This window comes from Cetorhinus maximus, chromosome 1 (assembly GCF_964194155.1).
Source record: "Cetorhinus maximus chromosome 1, sCetMax3.hap1.1, whole genome shotgun sequence".
NCBI classification, from domain to species: domain Eukaryota; kingdom Metazoa; phylum Chordata; class Chondrichthyes; order Lamniformes; family Cetorhinidae; genus Cetorhinus; species Cetorhinus maximus.
Window position 1 is genome coordinate 84,682,480 of NC_135879.1, and position 19,973 is coordinate 84,702,452.

Consider the following 19,973-nt stretch of genomic DNA (forward strand, 5'->3'; position numbering starts at 1 on the left):
GGGTATGCAATACATCTAATGATGTTACTGTCCATCCATGGTATGCTAATGGGGTGATCTGTCCTACGTACTCCGGCAGGGTCAGCAGTGGATGTAAGTGCTGCAGGGCACAACCCTGTCATAATTATCAGGATTGCTGTATGAGTTTTACACAATAGAGGTATTGCTTGCAGAATTAGTCAACTACATAACACAGCACAGCACCATATCAACTCAGCAAATTCAATTCTAATCCCTTATTTTACTTACAGTCGAAAGTGCAAGGCCAGATTCCCCAGGCAACTCTTACGAAAATTAATAGCACACTGTATTATGTTACAACAATTTTTAACTGTCTAGAAAATCCAAATCCATCCAAAATTTGTCGGCTACCATAGCTGAAGGCGATCTTGCATTCTGGATAAAAGACATGAAAAAGCTTGCTGCCTAAAAGTGATTCTCTAATTTGTAGCCTCTGATCTGGCACTCTATATCTGTAACAATGGGAGAAATTTTATGGAGTTTGCAAGAGCGGGAAACATGGCATATGGAGTAACTTAATTAGGTAGGATTCAAAATCTCGATTTCCTGATGGCGGGTTGAGATGCAGACAGCATATCGAACCTCACACCGGTCTGTGGAAGACTCATACTTGTTATACATTTGCATGCCATATAGTCATTAGCGTAAAACTTTTTAAAATTATGTTCCACCTCTAAGTTAAAAGTTGGCAGTGTACGAGAATCTTGTGGCACGTTTGTTTAAAGGTAGCATGGATCAGTCGGCTTTGTGCAGTTGTGTAAGGTCAGCGGTTTTCCTTGGTTAACTTGATGGCACAGGGGAAGGGAACAGGAGAATGATAGCTTGCATGGAGACTTGTGACTGGCAAGGGTGGTTGGGGGGGTGATGGAGTGGGATCAAGGACATGGAAGAATAGAAGAGGGATTTGAGGATGACAGGAGGTGGGGTCAGGGGCAAGGAGGAGTGAAGTGGGAAGGGCCAGGTGTCCTGGTGTGATGGGGGGGACAGGTGGGGACAGTCAGTCAAGGTAAGAAAATGAGGAGTCTAAAGGGCAGAGTCAGCACTGGCCAAATGTGGGTCCATCTCAGATTGTTGGCTGGCAAAGTCCTTACAGGGCTTTGAGTTCACCTACAACATTTCAGTTATCCCCACTGCGAGTGACCTTGGACAATGTCCTTTACAATGCATAGAAGGGACAGCTGAGCTTGTAAGTTCAGCCATGTCTCTCAGAGTGATGAGTACAACACTGAACACTACCATGAACATTCAGTAAAGAGCTACCAAAAAAAAAATCACAGCATTGTTTCTTCCACCACCAAGGAAATGCCCCTTTCTTCCTCAATAATGGGATTGTCCCTAACTCCCCTGTAACCAGTGCTACATGCAAACCATGAGACGTGCCAGTACATTTAGCTCTCTGACTAAGCTAGTCTCAATAAGAATGGTGCACAAATGAATAAAGCGAAACCAATGTAATTTGAAATATTTACAAGTGAAATTTAATTTTGAATAACACCTGTGCCACCTTTTTGCTCTCAAGTCTTATGTTAATGGCAATGTAGTTGGGTTGTAAAGTTGAGGCCACAATACAGAGCCTCCCTGTTTGACCATGAGGCTGTTTAGTAGCCCACCTGTAGCTGTAGCATTGTCAGCTGACAGCAGGTTCCACCAGTGAAAAGCATCTGCTGCCAGGTAATTGTATGTGTCTTCTGTGCACCCTGCTGGCACTTTCAATTTTAGTTGCCATCGTGTGGGAAACAGGAAAAAGTTGTTAACGATCTCAGTGGTGTCCTGCAACTTGAACCTTTTGCTGAAGCTTCCCAATAAAATACGACCAACAATAATACTCAGTAACATAAAGCAAGTTGATATAAGCTCCATACTAGTCTGTATAAAAACTCAAGGAAATTGTGTGCAAGATTATCCTAAATTTCAGTCATTGCTATTAATTGCTGCTTCCCAACTGACATGAAGATTACTGGGGTACTTCGACCACAGTCAAATAATGTATTGTGCCGCTCGCTGTAATTAGGTACATGCAGTTTTTCAGGAGCTGAATGGACTGGGAAGGTTTTTTTTTAAGTTGTACCAGCCAAATGCAATTTACATAGTAATTCAAAATTTGAGATGCTATTTTCTATGTCCTCATGCATACAAAGCATTTTGATGGCATGAATATTACTTCATTGATAACAAAAAATGGCTTTGCACATGTTTCTTTTATGTAAACACATGCAACTGAAGAACAGTAATGTTTTTTAATGGCCTCAATTTACAGGTCTCAAGCTGTGTAGAACTAGCTTTTGTGCAAGCTCGTTTGACACATTATCCCACTTTATTTCAATTTGATGATTTATTTGGCACTTTTCTCGTGGCATATTAGCAATTTAGCAAGCTGTTTTGACATAGCACAAATAAAACCTGATGTTGAAGATAACTGGCCAAATATATGTTTATGATATGGCTAACGGCAATATGAATGAAAACAGATATTGTTAAAATGTCCTCTATTTGGTTTTAATTCATTGTAAGTGCTATAACTTATAGCCAAATCTTGAATTTGGAACTGCCCTTGAGGTGGCAATAATTAGACTTACCATATTGGATGTTATATTTTGAGAAATATGGGAGTTACAAAGCAAATCTTATTTCCATTAGCCTGATGGAGCTGCAATGGAAACAGTGACCAATGTTAGACTAAAAGTGACCAACCTAACAGCGCTTTGCCCAGCGGCCAAGAGCACCTGAAAAACATGCAACATCTTATTGGCCTCATATCAGGGACCTCGGGCAGCTACATAAAACAAGCACTGGGGCTGTTGCATACGTCAATATATGAGAGGCTGTGACTGATACATGTTTTCAGACCTTCCAAAAAATTGGGCTGCCCTTAGCTGAGTCAATGCTTGGGCTTTCCTGCCATCCTATAAGACCCTCTATCAAGGTGAGTTTTGATTTTTTTTTAAAATTCTGATCAATTCATGCAAAAAGTACAGGATTTTATAAAGTGTAAAACAGTTGACAGGGTACTAGTATAAGGAGTAAAATATAAATTAATGGTTTGGATCTTCTGGGGAGAGGCAATCGTTGTCGACTGCCACTCTGCTCCTACTTTTGCCCACCCCGACACTGCTCCACATTTCTGACTCGGTCTTCTGAGCCTTGTTTGTTCAGGAACATGATGCGCAGCTTCCATCCAAGAGCTCTATCAGAGTAGTGTCGGGGGAGGACTGGACATGCCCTCCTTTTAACGGCACTAGCTGCCATAAGGTAAGCTTAAATGTCCAGTGCGCATGTTAGTGAATGGGTGAGGGAATGAATGAGTGAATGGGTAGGGTGGGATAGGTAAGTGGATATGTGGTTGGGGTAGTAGGTGGGTGGGGTTGTAGGTGGGTAGGGTGGCAGGCGGGTAGGGGTTGTAGGTGAGAACATGTTTGGTTAAAGTCAGGCACAACCTGCCAACATAAGAACATTTTATTTATTTACAGGGTGTGGGCGTTGCTGGCTAGGCCAGCATTTAGTGCCCATCCCTAGTTGTCCTTGAGAAGGTGGTGGTGAGCTGTCTTCTTGAACTGCTGCAGCCCCACGGTGCTGTTAGGGAGGGAGTTCCAGGATTTTGACCCAGCGACTGTGAAGGAATGGCTATATACTTCCAGATCAGGATGGTGAGTGACTTGGAGGGGAATTTCCTCCTCTCCAGGTGGTGGTGTTCCCATAACATAAGAACACAAAAACATACAAAATAGGAAGAGGAGTAAGTCATTTGGCATTTCAACCCTGCACTGACATTCAATACAATCATGGGTGACCCTGTACTTTAATTCCACCTTTCTGGATTATCGCCATATCCCTTAATTTCCCTGTCTTGATTATTCAGCAACTGAGCATCCATAGCTCTCTAGGTTAAAAAATTCCCAAAGATTCACAAACCTTTGAGTGAAGAATTTCACCTCATTTCAGCCCTAAATGACCTGCCTCCTTATTCTAAGGCTGTGATCTTGTGTTCTAGACTCCCCAGCCAAGGGAAACATTTTCTCAGCATCTAACCTGTCAATCCCCCTAAGAATGTAGCATGTTTCAATGGGATCACCTCTCATTCTTCTAAATTCCAGGGAATATAGGCCTAGTCTACTCAATCTGTGCTCAGAGGACAATCCCCTCATTCCAGGAATCAATCTTCTGAACTTTTATTGCACTCCCACCAAGGCTAGTATACCATTCCTTATGTGAGGAGATCAAGACTCTGCACAGTACTCCAGGTATAGTCTTACCAAGGCCCTATACGATTGCAGCAAGATTTCTCCACTCTTATACTCCAATGCCTTTCTAATAAAGACTAACATATCAGTTGCTTTCCATATTGCTTGCTGTACTTGGATGTTAACTTCCTGTGATTTACATAAGCAGGCACCCACACCTCTCTGAATACAAACATTTCTCAGCCCTCTCACCATTTAAAAAATATTTTGCTTTTCTATTTTTCCTTCCAAAGTGGATAACTTCACACTTCCCTACATTATATTCCACTTGCATGTCCTGACCCGCTCACTTCACCTATCTAAATCCTTTTGCAGCCTCTTTGCATCCTCCTCACAGCTTACTTTCCCACCTAACTTTGTGTCATTAGCAAGTGTAAATATGATACATGCAGTGTTCTTATCTAAATCATTGACATAGATTTTAAATGCCTGTGAACAAGTACCTATCCTTGCGATACTCTGCTAAGTTCAACCTATCAACCTGAAAATGACACGTTTGTTCCAATCTGTTTTCTGTCCATTCACCATTCACTTAATCGATGAGTATTGCTGCAAAAAGAGAGATGGCAACGCCGCTACCAATCGGAGTCCATTTGCCAGCCAATCAGCACTCTCTTCACATACAGTATAAATTGTTGTTTTCCCCTTATATTGGTTTTCTTGCGAAGTGTCCTGATGAGTGCAAGATGAAAAGTTTCAACATGTCTCTTTTTTTAGCAATATTCAAGTTCTAAACTACCAAACAACTATCCCTCAATATATGCTAATATATTACCCATCATCCCATTTACCAGGGTTCAGGGTGATTGATCTTGAATGGTATTGTGGTAACACATGCCCAGGATATTCCAAGATCAGGCATATAACTTTAAAAAAAAACCTTATTCCTAACCCTCAGATCACGGGATCTTCTTTGTCCCTCTCTATTAACCTTCTGTTCTATTGCCTCATCCAAGATAACATCCAGTAACTGAATCCCCATGCCTCCCTAAAACCTTTATAAAACATAAGATAACAAGAATAAAAGAATGTTCCCACAGTGCACCAAGGACAACCTTGAGTGGAGTAGGTTTCATTCTTCAGCTGCCTTATTAAACTACAATGGTTACTTACAAAGCCTTATTCTAAGCCAGAAGATTTGTTCTGAAGTGCAAACGTTATTCTGAAATGTAAACCTGCAAAAGCACTTCGCTTACAGCAGTGCAGTGTTTCTTCCAAATTTAGGCTTCTTCTGGGACTACTCATTCATTCACATGAGAACATGCATTCACCTCACAAAATGTTTCACATCGGGTCAAACTATTAAAGTCATTGGGCAAAATGTAATGCCCCCACTCCCCCAGAGTTAAGATCAGAAACGAGGGGAAGGGCTGTGTTGGGGAACCCATGCTTCCCGCCTCCCTCCGATTAAATCCAGGGCAGGAAGGCTTGTAGATGGCCTTCCTGACTGGAGACCAATTGAGGTCTTTAAGTTGCCACTTAAGAGGCACTTAAGCGCCTAATCCTGCCGCCACTGGAATTCTACCAGTGGCAGGTGGGGAACTTGTCATCCGGGAAGGCAGCATTGCACACCCTATCGCGTTTGCCTGCTGCCTTCCTTGGAGGGGTCCCTTGTTCTCAGGCAATCAATGCCCCATCGAAGGACCCAGGCATCAGGAAGGGGAAGCCCTGCAGGAAGCCACCCACGCCCTTGCTATCGACCTCCTCGCCCCCGATCTTGTCAGGGGCCCGCTCTCTGGTACCTCATCCCATTCATTCATCTGACTTCAGAAGATTCATTGGTCCTCTGCATAGGCCCTCGTGCAATACCATCAGTGTCACTAGCCCCAGTGGCGCTGCCGATATTAGAGAGCCACGTGCCTTGGATCGGCTGGCAGCTCTTGGGGGTAGGATATCTGCCCCAGACATGGCAGTGCAGCAATTAAATGACTCTGGGGGAGCCAGGAGCCCCAGTGCCAGGGTTCTGGCTGCCAATAAGAAACTTTACTCTATTGAGGTTCCGAGAGATCGGGACAAAGGAGGCACCACCAGGTTTTGTTGCAGAGGTTGGGATACCTGCTGCCCATGTTAAATTCTGCCCATTATGGGCTTCATGCTTCTTCTGTCTGTCATGGGATCCAGGAGCATTGCAAATGCTTCTTATTCTATTTCAAGGCCACAACATGAGAGAGAGAAATGTGACAGACAGTGCCTAAATCTTGAACATTGGAGTCCATGTGCAGTGCCAGACTGGATTTGCAGCACCGAAGGGAATTGTGGAGTTCATGGCAGCTTGAGGGTACTTGAAACAGACAGATCTATGACAAAAGCCCTAGAGGCAGTCTGTACTATCTATCCAGATGCTTGGACTGCTGCCATAGAGACATGTGGTGCCAGATTGGAGAGGATTGTCTCTCCCTGCTTCCAAAAAGCTGGGACTGGATTGGAGACAAACACCCTACAGGGCTTCATTGTTCTCATTGGTGCCATTAAACTTGTTTTTCTGCTGCTTAGTAGTCGTGCACAAGCAATAACCAGTTATAATAACATGGCAGGAATCGGCACACTTGATGCCACCATCTTTCAGGGAGGCAGCTTATTTGGTCCCTTCTGCCAGTCTCTTCCAATGCATTATTCTCTTCCAATTCCATTATGACTGAAAGGACGGAGGGCCAGGCTAACCAAGCAGCACATCCCAGAGCTGTGAACTTCAACAGGTCCAGCTCAAGACTTGGCTGCTGTGACAGAAGAGCCATACCGGCCCCAAGAGGCTAGTTTTAAGGGTTTACAAATCACATACTTGCACTAAAGGAAAATCTGGGGCAGAATTTTCCCTCGTCAGGCAGGTGCGTGCCCAACCAGAACGGGAGTAAAATAGTGCGCGATGACATTGGGCGAGTGCCCGACATCATTGCGCACTCGCGCGATATTTCGGCCGGCGGGCACACACAAGAGATGGCAACAAGCCCGCTGACAATTAAGAGGCCGATTAAGGCCCTTAAGAAATTAATTAATTTGTATTTTTCGCTGCCCGTTCAACCATTCGGTTGGCAGGCGGGTGAATAGGCCAGACAGCCTTTACATTTTTTACAATAAAAATAAAAAAACAATTAAAAAATTTTAACATAACTTTTAAACATGTCCCTCTTCATGTGATTGAGCCACATGTGGGGACATGTCCATATCATTTGTAAACGTTTACTTCTCATTTTAAAATTCTTCAGCTCCCTGAGGCAGCTCTGTGCCTTCTGGGAGCTTTCAGTGCACGCTCCCCTGCGCATGCACAGGCTTCAGCACTCGTGCTCCCCCTGCACCCATCCCGGCAGCGCTGAGGCTCTCAGCACATGTTTCACGCTGGCTGGTCATTAATTGGCCAGCCAGTGTGAAATCGCGGTGAGAGCCCGATTGCGGGTGGCGGTCCGTCTAGTGGCCGTTCCCAGATCCGCCTGGCCCGGCCTTTCCTAGGCTGCCGCACGCCTGTCCGACGAGGCGAAAATCCTGCTCATATACTCAATCGCACAAACCAATTCGCAGTGTGTTTTTTTTTTGTAGAAAGGTTTGACATTTGTGATCAGGATGAATGTATGGAAAATGCATGAGCCTGCACTGAGAGAGGTCTGTGGATGACGGCGTATTTGTGATGGAAAAGGTGAAGATATAAACATTAATGAAGTGACCAGAAATTGTTCAACAAAGACAGCATTTATATAGCATAACAAAGCATCCCAAAGTGCTTCACAAGTGCGATATCAAACAAAATTTGACATTGAAAGACATAGCAGTACAGATAACCAAAAGTTTTGTGAAAAAGGTGTATTTTAAGGAGTATCTTAAAGGAAGAGAAAGAAGCCAAGAGGTGAAGAGGTTTATAGAGGAAATTCTAGAGTTTAGGGTCAAGGCAATTGTATGCATTGTTGACAATGGTGGACGGATTATCGGGGGATACACAGGGTCCCAGAATTGGAGGAGTGCAGAGATTTTGAAGGCTTGCAGGGCTGGAGGAGATGACAGAGATAATGAGTGATGAGACAATGGGGGGATTTCAAAACAAGGATTAGACTTTTCAAGTTGAGATGGTGTGGGCTGGAAGCCAACGTAGGTCAACAAGCACAGGGGTAATGGGTGAATGGGCCTTGGTACAAGTTAGGATGCTGGCTGCAAAGGTTTGGATGAACATAAGTTTATGTAGGGTGGAAGTTAGGATTGTCAAGTCCTGAGGTAACATGGGTTACCGTGTTTAGAGTTCAAGTACAGGTAAGTTGAGACAGGGTTGAAGCTGGGCGGTGATACAGAAGTGAAAGCAGACACACTTAGTAATGGTGCAGATATGTGGTCAGAAACCCTACTCAAGGTCAAATGCAACACCAAGGGCAGAATTTCACGTCCCGCGGGCGGGCGCATGCCCTACCCGATCGGGCGGAAAATAGTACGTGATGATATTGGGCATGCGTCCCGTCGTCATCGCGCACTCACGTGATATTTCGGTTGGCGGGTGCTCTCAAGAGTCAGCAGCGCACTTGCCGACAATTAAGAGGCCTATTAAGGCCATTAAAGTATTAATTAACAGTGATTTTTCGCTGTCTGTCCAACTTTACAGTTGGCGGGTGGGCGAATTGTGAGGTGGTCTTTGGATTTTTGAGGAAACCTCATCCAAGGGCGGGATGAGGTTTCAGACATTTATTTTAAAAAATGTTTTGACATAATTTTTATTATGGGCAGAATTTTCCCGTTGGCATGCGGGGGTGTACGTCCGCGCGTAAAATGATGCGCAAAGTTGGGCGAATGTCCTGACATCACCGCGCGCCATCACGATGATATACGATGTGTTCCCGCCATTAATTAACGGGCCACTTAAGGCCCTTGACTCACCAATCAACACCGATTTTTCGGTGCTCGTGCGATCTTCGGGTTCGTGCACGGGCACAGTGAGCAGGCAGGTTGGACACATTTGTATAAACCTCATCCACGGGCGGGATAAGAGGGCTTACTGGGGTTGCGAGTGTGCACATTCAAGTATTTATTTTTCAAAGTTATTGAAACCTGCCTGTGTGATCTGCAATACTTCAAAACGCATACCAGTTACTTTGCCTGAACTCTTATCCTTCGGGTCAGCAGTCTGCAGTGAGGAATCTTTTTTGGACCTGCAGGTTTCAGGAAGCCTAGGAATGGGAGCTGAACTGTCCACCGGAGGCAACTCCTCTGAGGAGGGAAGGATGGCTAGAAGGGGGAGGAGGCCAGGAGTCCACATTCAGCCTCCAGGGGAGCCACCTTTGGGAGGACAAGCGCAGGCACAAGGAGCACAGGGCCAAGAGGTAGACCAAGGCGGAAGGGGCCGCAGAAGACGCCACTATCCTGCTGCCAGGGTATACGGGCGGCGAAGCAACTACCTCAATATGTCTGAGGTGCAGTGCCGAAGGAGGCTCCGTCTCTCAAGGGAGGCAGTCAACTATATCTGTCAGATGATTGGGCCTGAGATCTCCGTTAACTGTGTGGGTGGACACCCCATGCCAGTGGCTCTGAAGATCGCAGCTGCCCTCAACTTCTATGCCTCTGGTTCCTTCCAGGGCTCGGTAGGTGATCTTTGCGGTGTCTCCCAATCAGCTGTTCACACTTGCGTCCAGCAGGTTACAGGCACTCTGTTCAGGCGTGCATTGACCTCCATCCACTTCCGTTGGGACCAGGCAAGCCAGGCACAGCAAGCTAGAGGCTTCGCGGCCATTGCTGGCTTCCCCCGTGTCCAGGGTGCAATAGACTGTACACATGTGGCCATCAAGGTGCCAGCAGGTGAGCCCGGTGCCTTCGTCAACAGGAAGGGCTTCCACTCCATGAACGTGCAGATAGTGTGTGACCACAGGATGCTGATTCTACAAGTCTGTGCAAGGTACCCAGGCAGCTCCCACGACGCCTACATCCTCAGACATTCCCAGGTGCCGGGGCTCTTCAGTGCTCCAGCCTGGCTGGATGGATGGCTGCTGGGTGACAAGGGCTATCCCCTCAGAAGGTGGCTCATGATGCCTCTCCGCTATCCAAGAACAGAGGCTGAGCAGCGGTACAATAGGAGCCAGGGCACCACAAGGGCTGTGGTGGAGAGAGCCATTGGTCTTCTCAAGATGCGCTTACGATGCCTGGACCGCTCAGGGGATGCACTCCAGTACCCCCCAGATCACGTCTCTGTGATAGTGGTTGTATGCTGCACTCTGCACAATCTTGCACTGGAAAGGGGGGACGCAGTGCACGTTGAAGACGTCGACGCAGTGGCTGCAGCTGCACACGATAAGTCCAGCAGTGAGACCGAGGATGAGCACACACGGGGAAATGCTGAGGGGGTAGACACTGACCCAGGCATACTCCAGGGAGTCAGGGATGCCCGGGAGGCTTTAATCCAATGAACCTTCAGCTAGAACACCACAGATGGACCTCCAGGACAAGCCTGGGGGCAGGCTCCATACTCAATACTTAAGTGCAAAATCTGCGAGGTTAGGAACAGGAAATAGCGGCCTTATTAATAAAGCTGAATGTCCCACAAAGCACTCCTAACATTTTTGGAAACCATACACATGCAGAAGAAAAGAGGCACCCTCAGCCATGGTGACATGTCTGAATTTAATATCACAAGCAAAGAAACTTAAGCCAAAAAAATGACAATGGTGTTCCAATTTGAAGCAAATCATAAAGACCTCATCTCGGGCCAACACAAAAGCACCAGTGATGAACCCGTAGTGTGCCTAAGGCGCCTTGTATTTACGTTTGCTGTCCTGTTTGCCTCGATAACCTTGGCGGCCGTCCTCTGGCCCGTGGAGCCTGTGCCGGCCCTGCCTGGTAGGAATCTTCCAGTTCCACAGCTGGCATCTCCCCAGTCGTCGCAGCCTCACTGGATGCTACGGTCACTAGCAGAGGGGCGGAGGAGCTGCTGCCCTCATCAAGAGCACCCTGAGAGAAGCCCGCAGAGATGACAGGCAGCTGCTGTGCCAACGTGAGGTCGCTTCGGACCTCCCTGTTCACCGTGAATGGATGGACACCGAGCTGGAAACTTGGTGCCTAGACTATCTCCCACACTGGCACTGACCAGCTGAGGTCAATGCCGATGTGAGGGCTTGCTGGTCAGATCGCATCCCCAGGAAGCCCTGATGGGTCTCCTGGAGGAGCCTGTCCACGAGAATCGCCACTCTCTCCATGGAGGATGCATGGCGCTCGGACATGTCGCTCATTGCTTCAGCGATCGTCTGTGTAGCCTCCTCCACCATGGACAGCAAGCCAAGCATAGCCTCATGTATCTCCACCAAATGCTCCCGCACACTCGGCTGCATTTCCTGTATTTGCTGCGCCATGGACGACTCCATAGGCACATCATCAGGCACCGACTGAGCATGTGCCTGGTCCTCTGCGGTCCTCCGACAGCTGGCGCCATGGGCACTCTCTTACTCTGCCAGCTCCTCCAGCGACTGTGAATTGCCCTCACTGCTGTGCATCGGGATACTAGCCAATGATCTAATTCCCACTGAGGTGCTAGTATCTGTGCTGGTGCCTGCCTGGCAGAGATGGTGTGACGCTGGTGAGACTTCAGGACCCTCAGGTGTGAGAGGGGGCCTCTGCTGCTCTTCCTCCCAGCCCTGCTCCGCTGATGCTAAAAGGAAGAACAAAGACATTGGATCAGTTAATGTGGAGACAATGTCAATGTGCATCCCTGTCCCCCGGATCATTTTACGCTCATCCTTCCATAAGCAATGGTCAAGCCATGTTGCAAAATTAAATCACTGAACATTCAGCACTGCCATGGCTGCTGAGAGAACAATGCTGACCTCTCTGCTGGGCAAACACAGCAGCCTGTGGCACCCCAGCCTCACTGACACCGGTGGACCTGGGCGCATGGCGCCTCTCCAACTCTAGGGCCTCCTGCTCAAATGGGCTGAGAATGGCTAACTGCGCCTGGCCGCTGCCAGTCCTCACCTGCTCTCCAGCATTATGCGCATTCTTCTCCTGAAAAGGAGAGAAGAGCATTGATTAGTGTTAATTGTACCTGGATTCTCTTCGCGGACGGCCCACCCTAACCAGAGTGGGACATATCAGGGCTCAAATGCCTCCTCACCCCGCTGCTGCCGACCACTCACACAAAGATGCTAGGCCTGTTCCCTACCCCGCCTTGGACACAAGCTACCTACATCACATTAGGCACCACACGGTATATCCTTCCATAACAAGGAGGTGCAAACACGTGGAGCGCAGGGGGCAGCAGATGGTTCATTGCCTCGCCACCTTGAAGCTCCCCTCCCAGCATGTCATCACCCTGACTTTGACATGTCCTGGAGTTCCAGCACTGCGCCTAGGTGCAGCTCCCCCAGGTTGGTCCCAAACCAGTCATGTGGGTCTCAGTGTAACACATGCTGTGGGTGCAGAACCCATCTCTTCACCACCCTCTCAGGGTGGCCTCAGCATGGGCAATATCTGCTGGCCCACCCAGCGAAGGACACATGCCATCAATGATTCAGTGCAGTAACTACACTCAGACTTGGGCGGTGGGGTCAGCAGGGGGGGAAAGCCAACCTACTGGGTTAAGTGACCAATGCCAACAATGTCCTCACCCTTCCAGAACGCAACAAGTCGTTGAAGCGCTTGCAACACTGGATCCAGGTGCGTCGCACCATGTTGCGGGAGCTCACCACCTCCACCCCCTCCTCCCAGGCGTGTTTCGTCACGTGGGGGGGCCTCCTCCTCGCATCCTGGTGAACCAGCACCTCCCGTCGTGTTGCCACCTCCTCAAGGAGGGCAGCAAGGCAATCACCCGAAAAACGAGGGGCACAGTGGTCCTACACTCCGGACATGCGTCACCTCCATTGCCCCTCTGCAGAGCCCTTCACCTAGCTATTGCGAGCAGCTGCCAGGCCTTCCTTTATACAGGCCGCTTGGTTGCCATTGGACCCGGCGGGCTGAGCGCGCCCGCCGCCACCTGCCCACTCCCAATATGCATGGGAGTCTTGAAGGATGCTGTTAAGGCCCACCCGCGTAAAATGGTGGCACGGGCCCGATCGCAAGCGGCGATCGGGACTGCTCCCGCTCTCACTCTGACCCCCTCGCCAGCCAGAAAATTCTGCCCTATGTTTCTGTTCATGTGAGTGAGCCCTGTGCGGGGACATTTTTTTCAGATTCTCAAAATCTTTATTTTTCATTTTAAAATTCTCCAGCTCCCTGAGGCAGCTCCTTGCCTTCAGGGAGCTTTCAGTGTGTGCTCTCCCACGCATGCGCAGACTTTTGCACTCGTCCTCCTCCCACCCCCACCCCTGCAGCGCTAAGCTTCTTAGCACGCCTATCACACTGGCTGGCTGTTAATTGGCCAGCCAGCGTGAAGTTGTGGCCGGGGTCCGATCAGGGGAGGTGGGCCGTTTCCCGGCTGCTCCCGGGCCCGCCCACCATGCCCACCCGACGACCAGAAAACCCTTTCCCATGTTTTCAATCGGTCTGACTCAGCTGGTGACAGTTGAGAATGGGTTTGTCTTCCCGACATTTAGTTTGGCGCGATTTCTGTACATCCAATACTAGATGTCAGACAAGCAGTGTGACAAATCAGAGACAGCGGAGACCTCAAAATAGGTGGTCGTGAGATAGACCTGAGTGTTGTCAGCATACATGTAGAACCTAATGTAATTTTCCTGGATAATATCATCGTGGGGCAATATACAGTTGAAAAATAGTAGAGAGCTAAGAGAAGTTTCTTGGGAAATCCAGAAGTAACAGTGGGCGAATGGGAAAATAAGTCATTGAGAGTGACTCTCTGGCTACAATTTGATAGATAAGAGGGTAGTCACAAAAACATTTCTGATATCAATGTTCCATGAAGTCTTTTGCAGACAGCAACAGGTTATTTTCCTGTTCAGCGTGTTATTCCCCTAATTGACCCCTCAGCTTCCCTGGACCCTTTTATCATGCAAGACCTCCATGGACACATTTTAGCGAGGCAAAGTTATACAGTAGTCAGCACACCACCACTAGCCTTGAGGTCCCTGACCAGACAATATTGCAGAACATCCTGACATCAAGTCACCCATCTGAAGCTTGCCTTCAGTTTGTAGATAATCTTAACGATAGCTCTACTGACCTCATAGCAGCGCTTGGTTGGAGTCCTAGGAAAGCACACAGGTGTCACCAGTCATGTCTGTAGAAAGTAAACCTTTTCTAGTAGAAGCTTTGAGACCTATCTTTCTGGCTCTTGAACAGTGGAGTTACTCAAAAAAAGTAGGCAGTGTGGCAAAGGAAGTAAAATTTTGCTGGAATAATTGGTGCTCCACCTATTGTAAATGTGCTACAGATTGAAACAATGGAATCCCTTTATGTTTTTGTGTGAATAAGCATTGATCAACGAAGCATATGCAATGTGGCTATTATCATTGGTTCCTATGCCCTTAGAGAATCCTGCAAGAAAAATTGTAGTGTCTGACTACTAAGTGGACACTAATAAAATTATTGTCGCTATGAAGCAATAAATCTCTGGGCTGGATTTTATTGCCCCTTGCTGATCATGTTTTCAGAAGGGCTGGGCATGTCAAATATGTCAGGTGCCCAGACCATCTCCCTAATGCCCACTCTAACCTGTTCCCCATAACATGGGGGATGGGTAAGACGTCCATTATGCCTCTCACGAAGCTATGAATGTATATAATATTATTGGAAAATATTTTTTCATTTAAAACAGAGGTTTGGTCTGTGGGTGTGTCTTAATTGGATATAAAGCCAGCTAGTCTGGGTGCTTTAATGTGTACTAGTTTTGATATGTAAGAGAGATAGAGCGTTTTTGCATTTTTTGAATAGAGCATTCAAGAAGTGGGGTGAAAACTGACACCTATCTAGCAGATACCAAGCAATATGTTCATATTACTAATAAAATTAAATATGAAAGATATTTTATTTGTTAGAGGTTGAGTTCAGAGTTGGTGATACAATGAGAATTTACATTCAATGAATGGTGCTAGGTATAACTTCAGCAGTATTGTGTGTACTGGGCAGAAACAATGTGAGATCAACAGCAGCTGTAAGTCTCCAACTGTCTCCACAGGAACCAAAGTGAAAAGAACCTCATTTTGAATTCATACGGTGAAAATGCTTTGCCTGGTGCATGGTTAAGTCAATGGGTTGCGGTTGCCTTAATGGAGATTAGTTTGGGAATTTAAGTTATGATAGAATCATTTGTAGCCCTGTGTATATATATTTTAACCTGTTTAAATTAATGAAATATTTCATTTAGTTTAATGTAAAACCTCGAGAACTGATGGTCAGATTCCTGAATTTAGAGTCGCAGCTCAAACATAATACTTAAAATGATAAGTTATGACAATTGTTTAAAGTTTCCTCTGGGATTTTTAAATAACTCAGCACCACCAACTGCATCGGTCATACATTGCCACCCAACCTTAAGCCTATTGAGGCCTTAACTGCCCAATTAAAGACCTCAATCCACCTCCACTGCCTAAAACATTGCGCAGTTCCAGGCAGGCCAGAGTGCAAAGGCTGTTTTTGAAATGGCTTCTTGAAAAGGCAGGAAGTAAGAGGAGGCTCATCAACTGGGCTGTTGCCCTGTGTGCATCAGGGACACACCACCAACCACCCCCCGCAACTTTGCTCCTTCCCACCTGCCTTCCTAAACCCCACCCCCCGGTTCTCTGATCCCTCCCCACCATAAAACCCAGGTTTACCTCACCCAGGCTGCCACCACTCTTCCTCCCAGAGATGCTTGCATTCCCAGCAGCCAATCAGATTGGCCAGCAGCTCCCAAGGAAATTGCTGTCCAGAGAGGGGTGGAAATCCAACCCTCAGCTAGTTTAGCTCTCTGGCAGTGTGTTATCGCTGTGGGACGAGTTATTTAAAGTCGGTCTGTCCGGGACCCGTTTGCCTCACCCCGAGCCCACCATGACATCCAGCCCCATGACTTGCATGAAGCATTTATGCACTGCTGTGTGACTAATGCTGCTAATGAACCCAATAGCAGGCTGGAATAATCCTTGGTATAGAAGTTAAGGCCAATTGTGATCTTAAGAACTACTGACAGAGCAGTGTCTGTGATGGAGGTGGCTGTGTGCCCACTTGCAAATGTGACAGCATGTGACATAACTGTGATGGCTTCCTTTGGAAGGTTAAGCTTCTACAAGTGCTGCTCCTCAGTCAAGTGCAAGATCATTTCCACCTGTATACGCTTGCATGAACATACCACCCTGTGGGTGCCATGCACCTCTAGTGAAGCATTACCAGCTGGCACTCTGCCATTACTCTTCCTCTTCTTCCAAGAAGAGAAGCTAGTACATAATGGGAAAACAATTGTGTGCTGCATGAGGAGGTGATAGTAGGCACTCAGCAAATGGTACAAAGGCTTCAGCAAAAATAACTGAAATATAAACTGCACCTCTTCACATTGAGCTTAAGGTCTTTAAATACTCATCTGCATTTCTGTGATGCCTTGCCAATGTGGATGCAAGCATGAAATGGGTGTGACTATAAATCAGTGCAAATGAGATAGAAATGACAGAAACTAGGATGTGTGGCATCATCGCAACATTACCTCCTCAGTTGTGTGCACTTCCCCAGAAACAGGCAGGTGCTTCTGCTGACTGCAGGAAATATTATGGGATGGACAACCAATGTTACAAGATTAGCATCCCATTTTCCACAGCTACCTCCTAATTGGTGCCACAAAGTCATGTGATGGCCAACAAAAAATCTAGGCTCTCCATTCCTATAGGTGTGCAGTTTACATCAAACCATTGATGTTTACATCAAACCATCCCTATAATTAGCTCTTACCCATGTGCTCATTGTAAATCTAGGTTTTCTTGCTTTTAGTTAGGGTAGACCTAGTCAATCAACTGTAAAAAAAAATGGCATTTAGTCATTTTTTAAAATCTAAACAGTCAAAATCAACATATATTTTTGTGCTGTTTTATTTTTGGAGCTCATTATTTTAATTAATATCTCTCAAATGAAATATAAAAATTGTGGTGTTGCGTGACTTTCATTAAACTGAACTACAAATATGAATTGCATTTTATTGGTCTTCCATCCATTAATAAGTGAGAAAAATGCATGTGGCAGTTACTTTTATAATTATGTTCAAGTATATTATATCAAAAGACCATATCCTACAGCAATCATGGTGCATTTTGCTTTTTTTTAGGCATTACTTGAAACTCAAAACCTCTTGCGAACCCAGGTTCCCAACTTTACCTTCAACCTTGGATACTCTGGAAAATTCTATCACACAGGTGAGAATGTAGATCAAAAATCAATTCAATTCCTATTTTGTCACAACATTAAAATGTCCTTGTACTCGGGTAAAATATCTTGCATTGACATAGTGCCTTTAATACAGAGAAACTTGCAAGCCACGTACTACACAGGAAGTATGATATGAGGGAAGTAAAAGAAATATTGATTAAACAGATAAAGTAATGGACAGCAGGCCATGGTTGGAGAGGTATGAGAGGTGAATGATAATTGTTGATAAAGATCAGTTCTGAGAAAGTTTTGAAAAATGGAGAGAGAAGTGGAGCAATGGAGAGAATTTGGAAGATATTCCCGATGGAAGGGCAGAAACAACTCTCATGACACCCAAGTGAAGGAGCATCAGGGGTTGGATAGACAGGGAATTGAGGGAGCATATGGTGAGATGGGGAGTTTTTATGGGAGAAGTTGAACAGAGAGATGATGTCAGGGTTAGGATGGAGGGAAAGGCTGAGGTGACAAGGGAGGGTTGGCAGATGGGGAAAAAAAAGGCAGCATAGGTAGCTAAGACATTTGAAAGGCTCTTTCCTCTGGGCTTTGGAGATAAAGATGGAGGATAAGGGGCAGGGGTCAGGGGAGTTTATTGATCATTGAGGAAAGGAGCTTGGGATTGTCCTTCTCTTTGTGAATGACCATATGACGATTTGCTGTGGAGGAAGAGATGCAATATTACTCGACCTGGTCAAGCTAGGGACCACCAAATATATCAAATTAATACAACAGAGCTGGGACTAAATAAAATGGCTTATGAACAGAGTGGCAACAGAAATTTAGTGAGAGTGGAAATTCTGTGCACAGGGAGAAGGTGGTACTGCATGCTTTAAGCTGAGCTGCAATATTAAAGTATAAGTAATTAGTATAATTAATTCAAACTAAGGGGTTTTGTTTTAAGCAAAATGATGGGACAGCTGCAGCCCATTGCCTGCAATTCCTGTGTCACGTGCAAACTCCAGGTCATTTCATGTGTCCTCAACCATTATGCAGGGAGTGTCGCTAGTTGCTCGATCTCCAACTCAGAGTTTTTGAACCCGTACAGGATGCAGAGAATTTCCTAGATTGCACATTCCTGGAGGTTGTCATCCTGCATCTACAGACAGGGGCACAGCAAAGTGTAGAAATACAGTGGTCATTAGAGGTTTGATAGACAGACATTTCTGTAATGAGCAGCATCTGCATGGCGTTTTACCTCCCCGGTGCCAAAGAAATGGACATCACTGAGAGGGTGCTGAACATTTTTGAGTGGGGTAGGGGAGGAAGGGGAAGAGCTAGAAGTCATGGTCCATCTGGAAACTAATGATATGGAAGGAGTTGAGGTCCTGCAGTCAGGGTTTCAAGGGCTAGAGATAAGGCTAAGGACCTCAAAAGGTAGTAATCTCTGGATTATTCCCAGTACATCATAGGGAGTATAGGAATGGCAGGATAAAAGAAGTTGGGTATGGCTGGAAAAATGGTGCACAAAATAAGTCTTCACATTTCTGGGGCATTGGGACCAGTTCTTGGGCAGAAGAAACCTAGTCAAGATGGACAGGTTGCACCTCAACAGAGCTGGAACCAATATTCTCAAAGGAAGGCTAACTCATGCCATGGGGGAGGGTTTAGATTAATTTGGCAAGGAGATGAAAGCCAAGATGAAACAGAGTGCAGAAACAAGGTGCACAGAGGACCTAAATAGCACTGGAGTGATAAATAGTTCAGAAATATGGAGAGATCAGACTTGAAGCAAACATGAGGCAGTCTAAGGTATGTTTGAGAGCATGATTGTAAATGCATGGAATGTCGTAAGGTATTCAGGAAAGAAAGGGAAGGAAAAATAAGAGAGAGGATGGCAGTATTGATCAAATAAACTGTTATAGCACTGGAGAGGGATGATGAGGGTTGAAAGATGGATTCTAATTAATTAGGCTTAAGGAACAATAGAAAAGTTATTAAGTCACTGGGTGTATGCTATAGGCCACCAAATAGTGGGAATTAGATCAAGATGACAGAGAGAGAGAAGCCAATTTTCAGGCAAATTATATAAAAATGTGAGAATTAGAGGGAAGTGATAATGTAGGACCTCAATAATCTCTGTATAACTGAGAAAGTAACAGTGTAAGGGGCGAAGAATGTGAGGGTGGGTGGGGGAATTCCCAAAAAGTGTACAGCAAACATTCTTGATGTGTATGTTTCCAGCCCAATTAGGAAGGAAGCAATGCTGGTAGGAATGAAGTGGGACAAGTGGAGCATGTTTCAATGGGACTGCATTTAAGGAACAGTGATCACAATATCATCAGGCCTAGAATAGTTGTGATAAAGGAAGATACACAATCAAGTGTAAAACTATTTAGCTGGGGGAAGACTAACTTCACTGAATTATAAAGGGATCTGGCCCAGGTGGATTGGAATCAAAAATTGGTGGACAAAATAGTAATTGAACAATGGGAGGCCTTCATAGAGGAGATGGTTCGGCCATAGACTAGACAATGGGTTAAAGAA

The 19,973-nt window shown here is 46.1% G+C and overlaps 1 protein-coding gene across 4 annotated transcripts in view; it reads left to right on the top strand.

Annotated features, from left to right (window-relative positions):
- ndst3 (N-deacetylase/N-sulfotransferase (heparan glucosaminyl) 3) overlaps positions 1 to 19,973 on the top strand; it is a 1,004,816-nt gene that overhangs the window by 856,218 nt on the left and 128,625 nt on the right. For all 4 annotated transcript variants that reach the window (XM_078543131.1, XM_078543140.1, XM_078543148.1 and 1 more), the window contains one exon: positions 17,392 to 17,479. In XM_078543131.1, the coding sequence (XP_078399257.1) occupies positions 17,392 to 17,479 (88 nt within the window). The remainder of the gene's footprint in view (positions 1 to 17,391; positions 17,480 to 19,973) is intronic.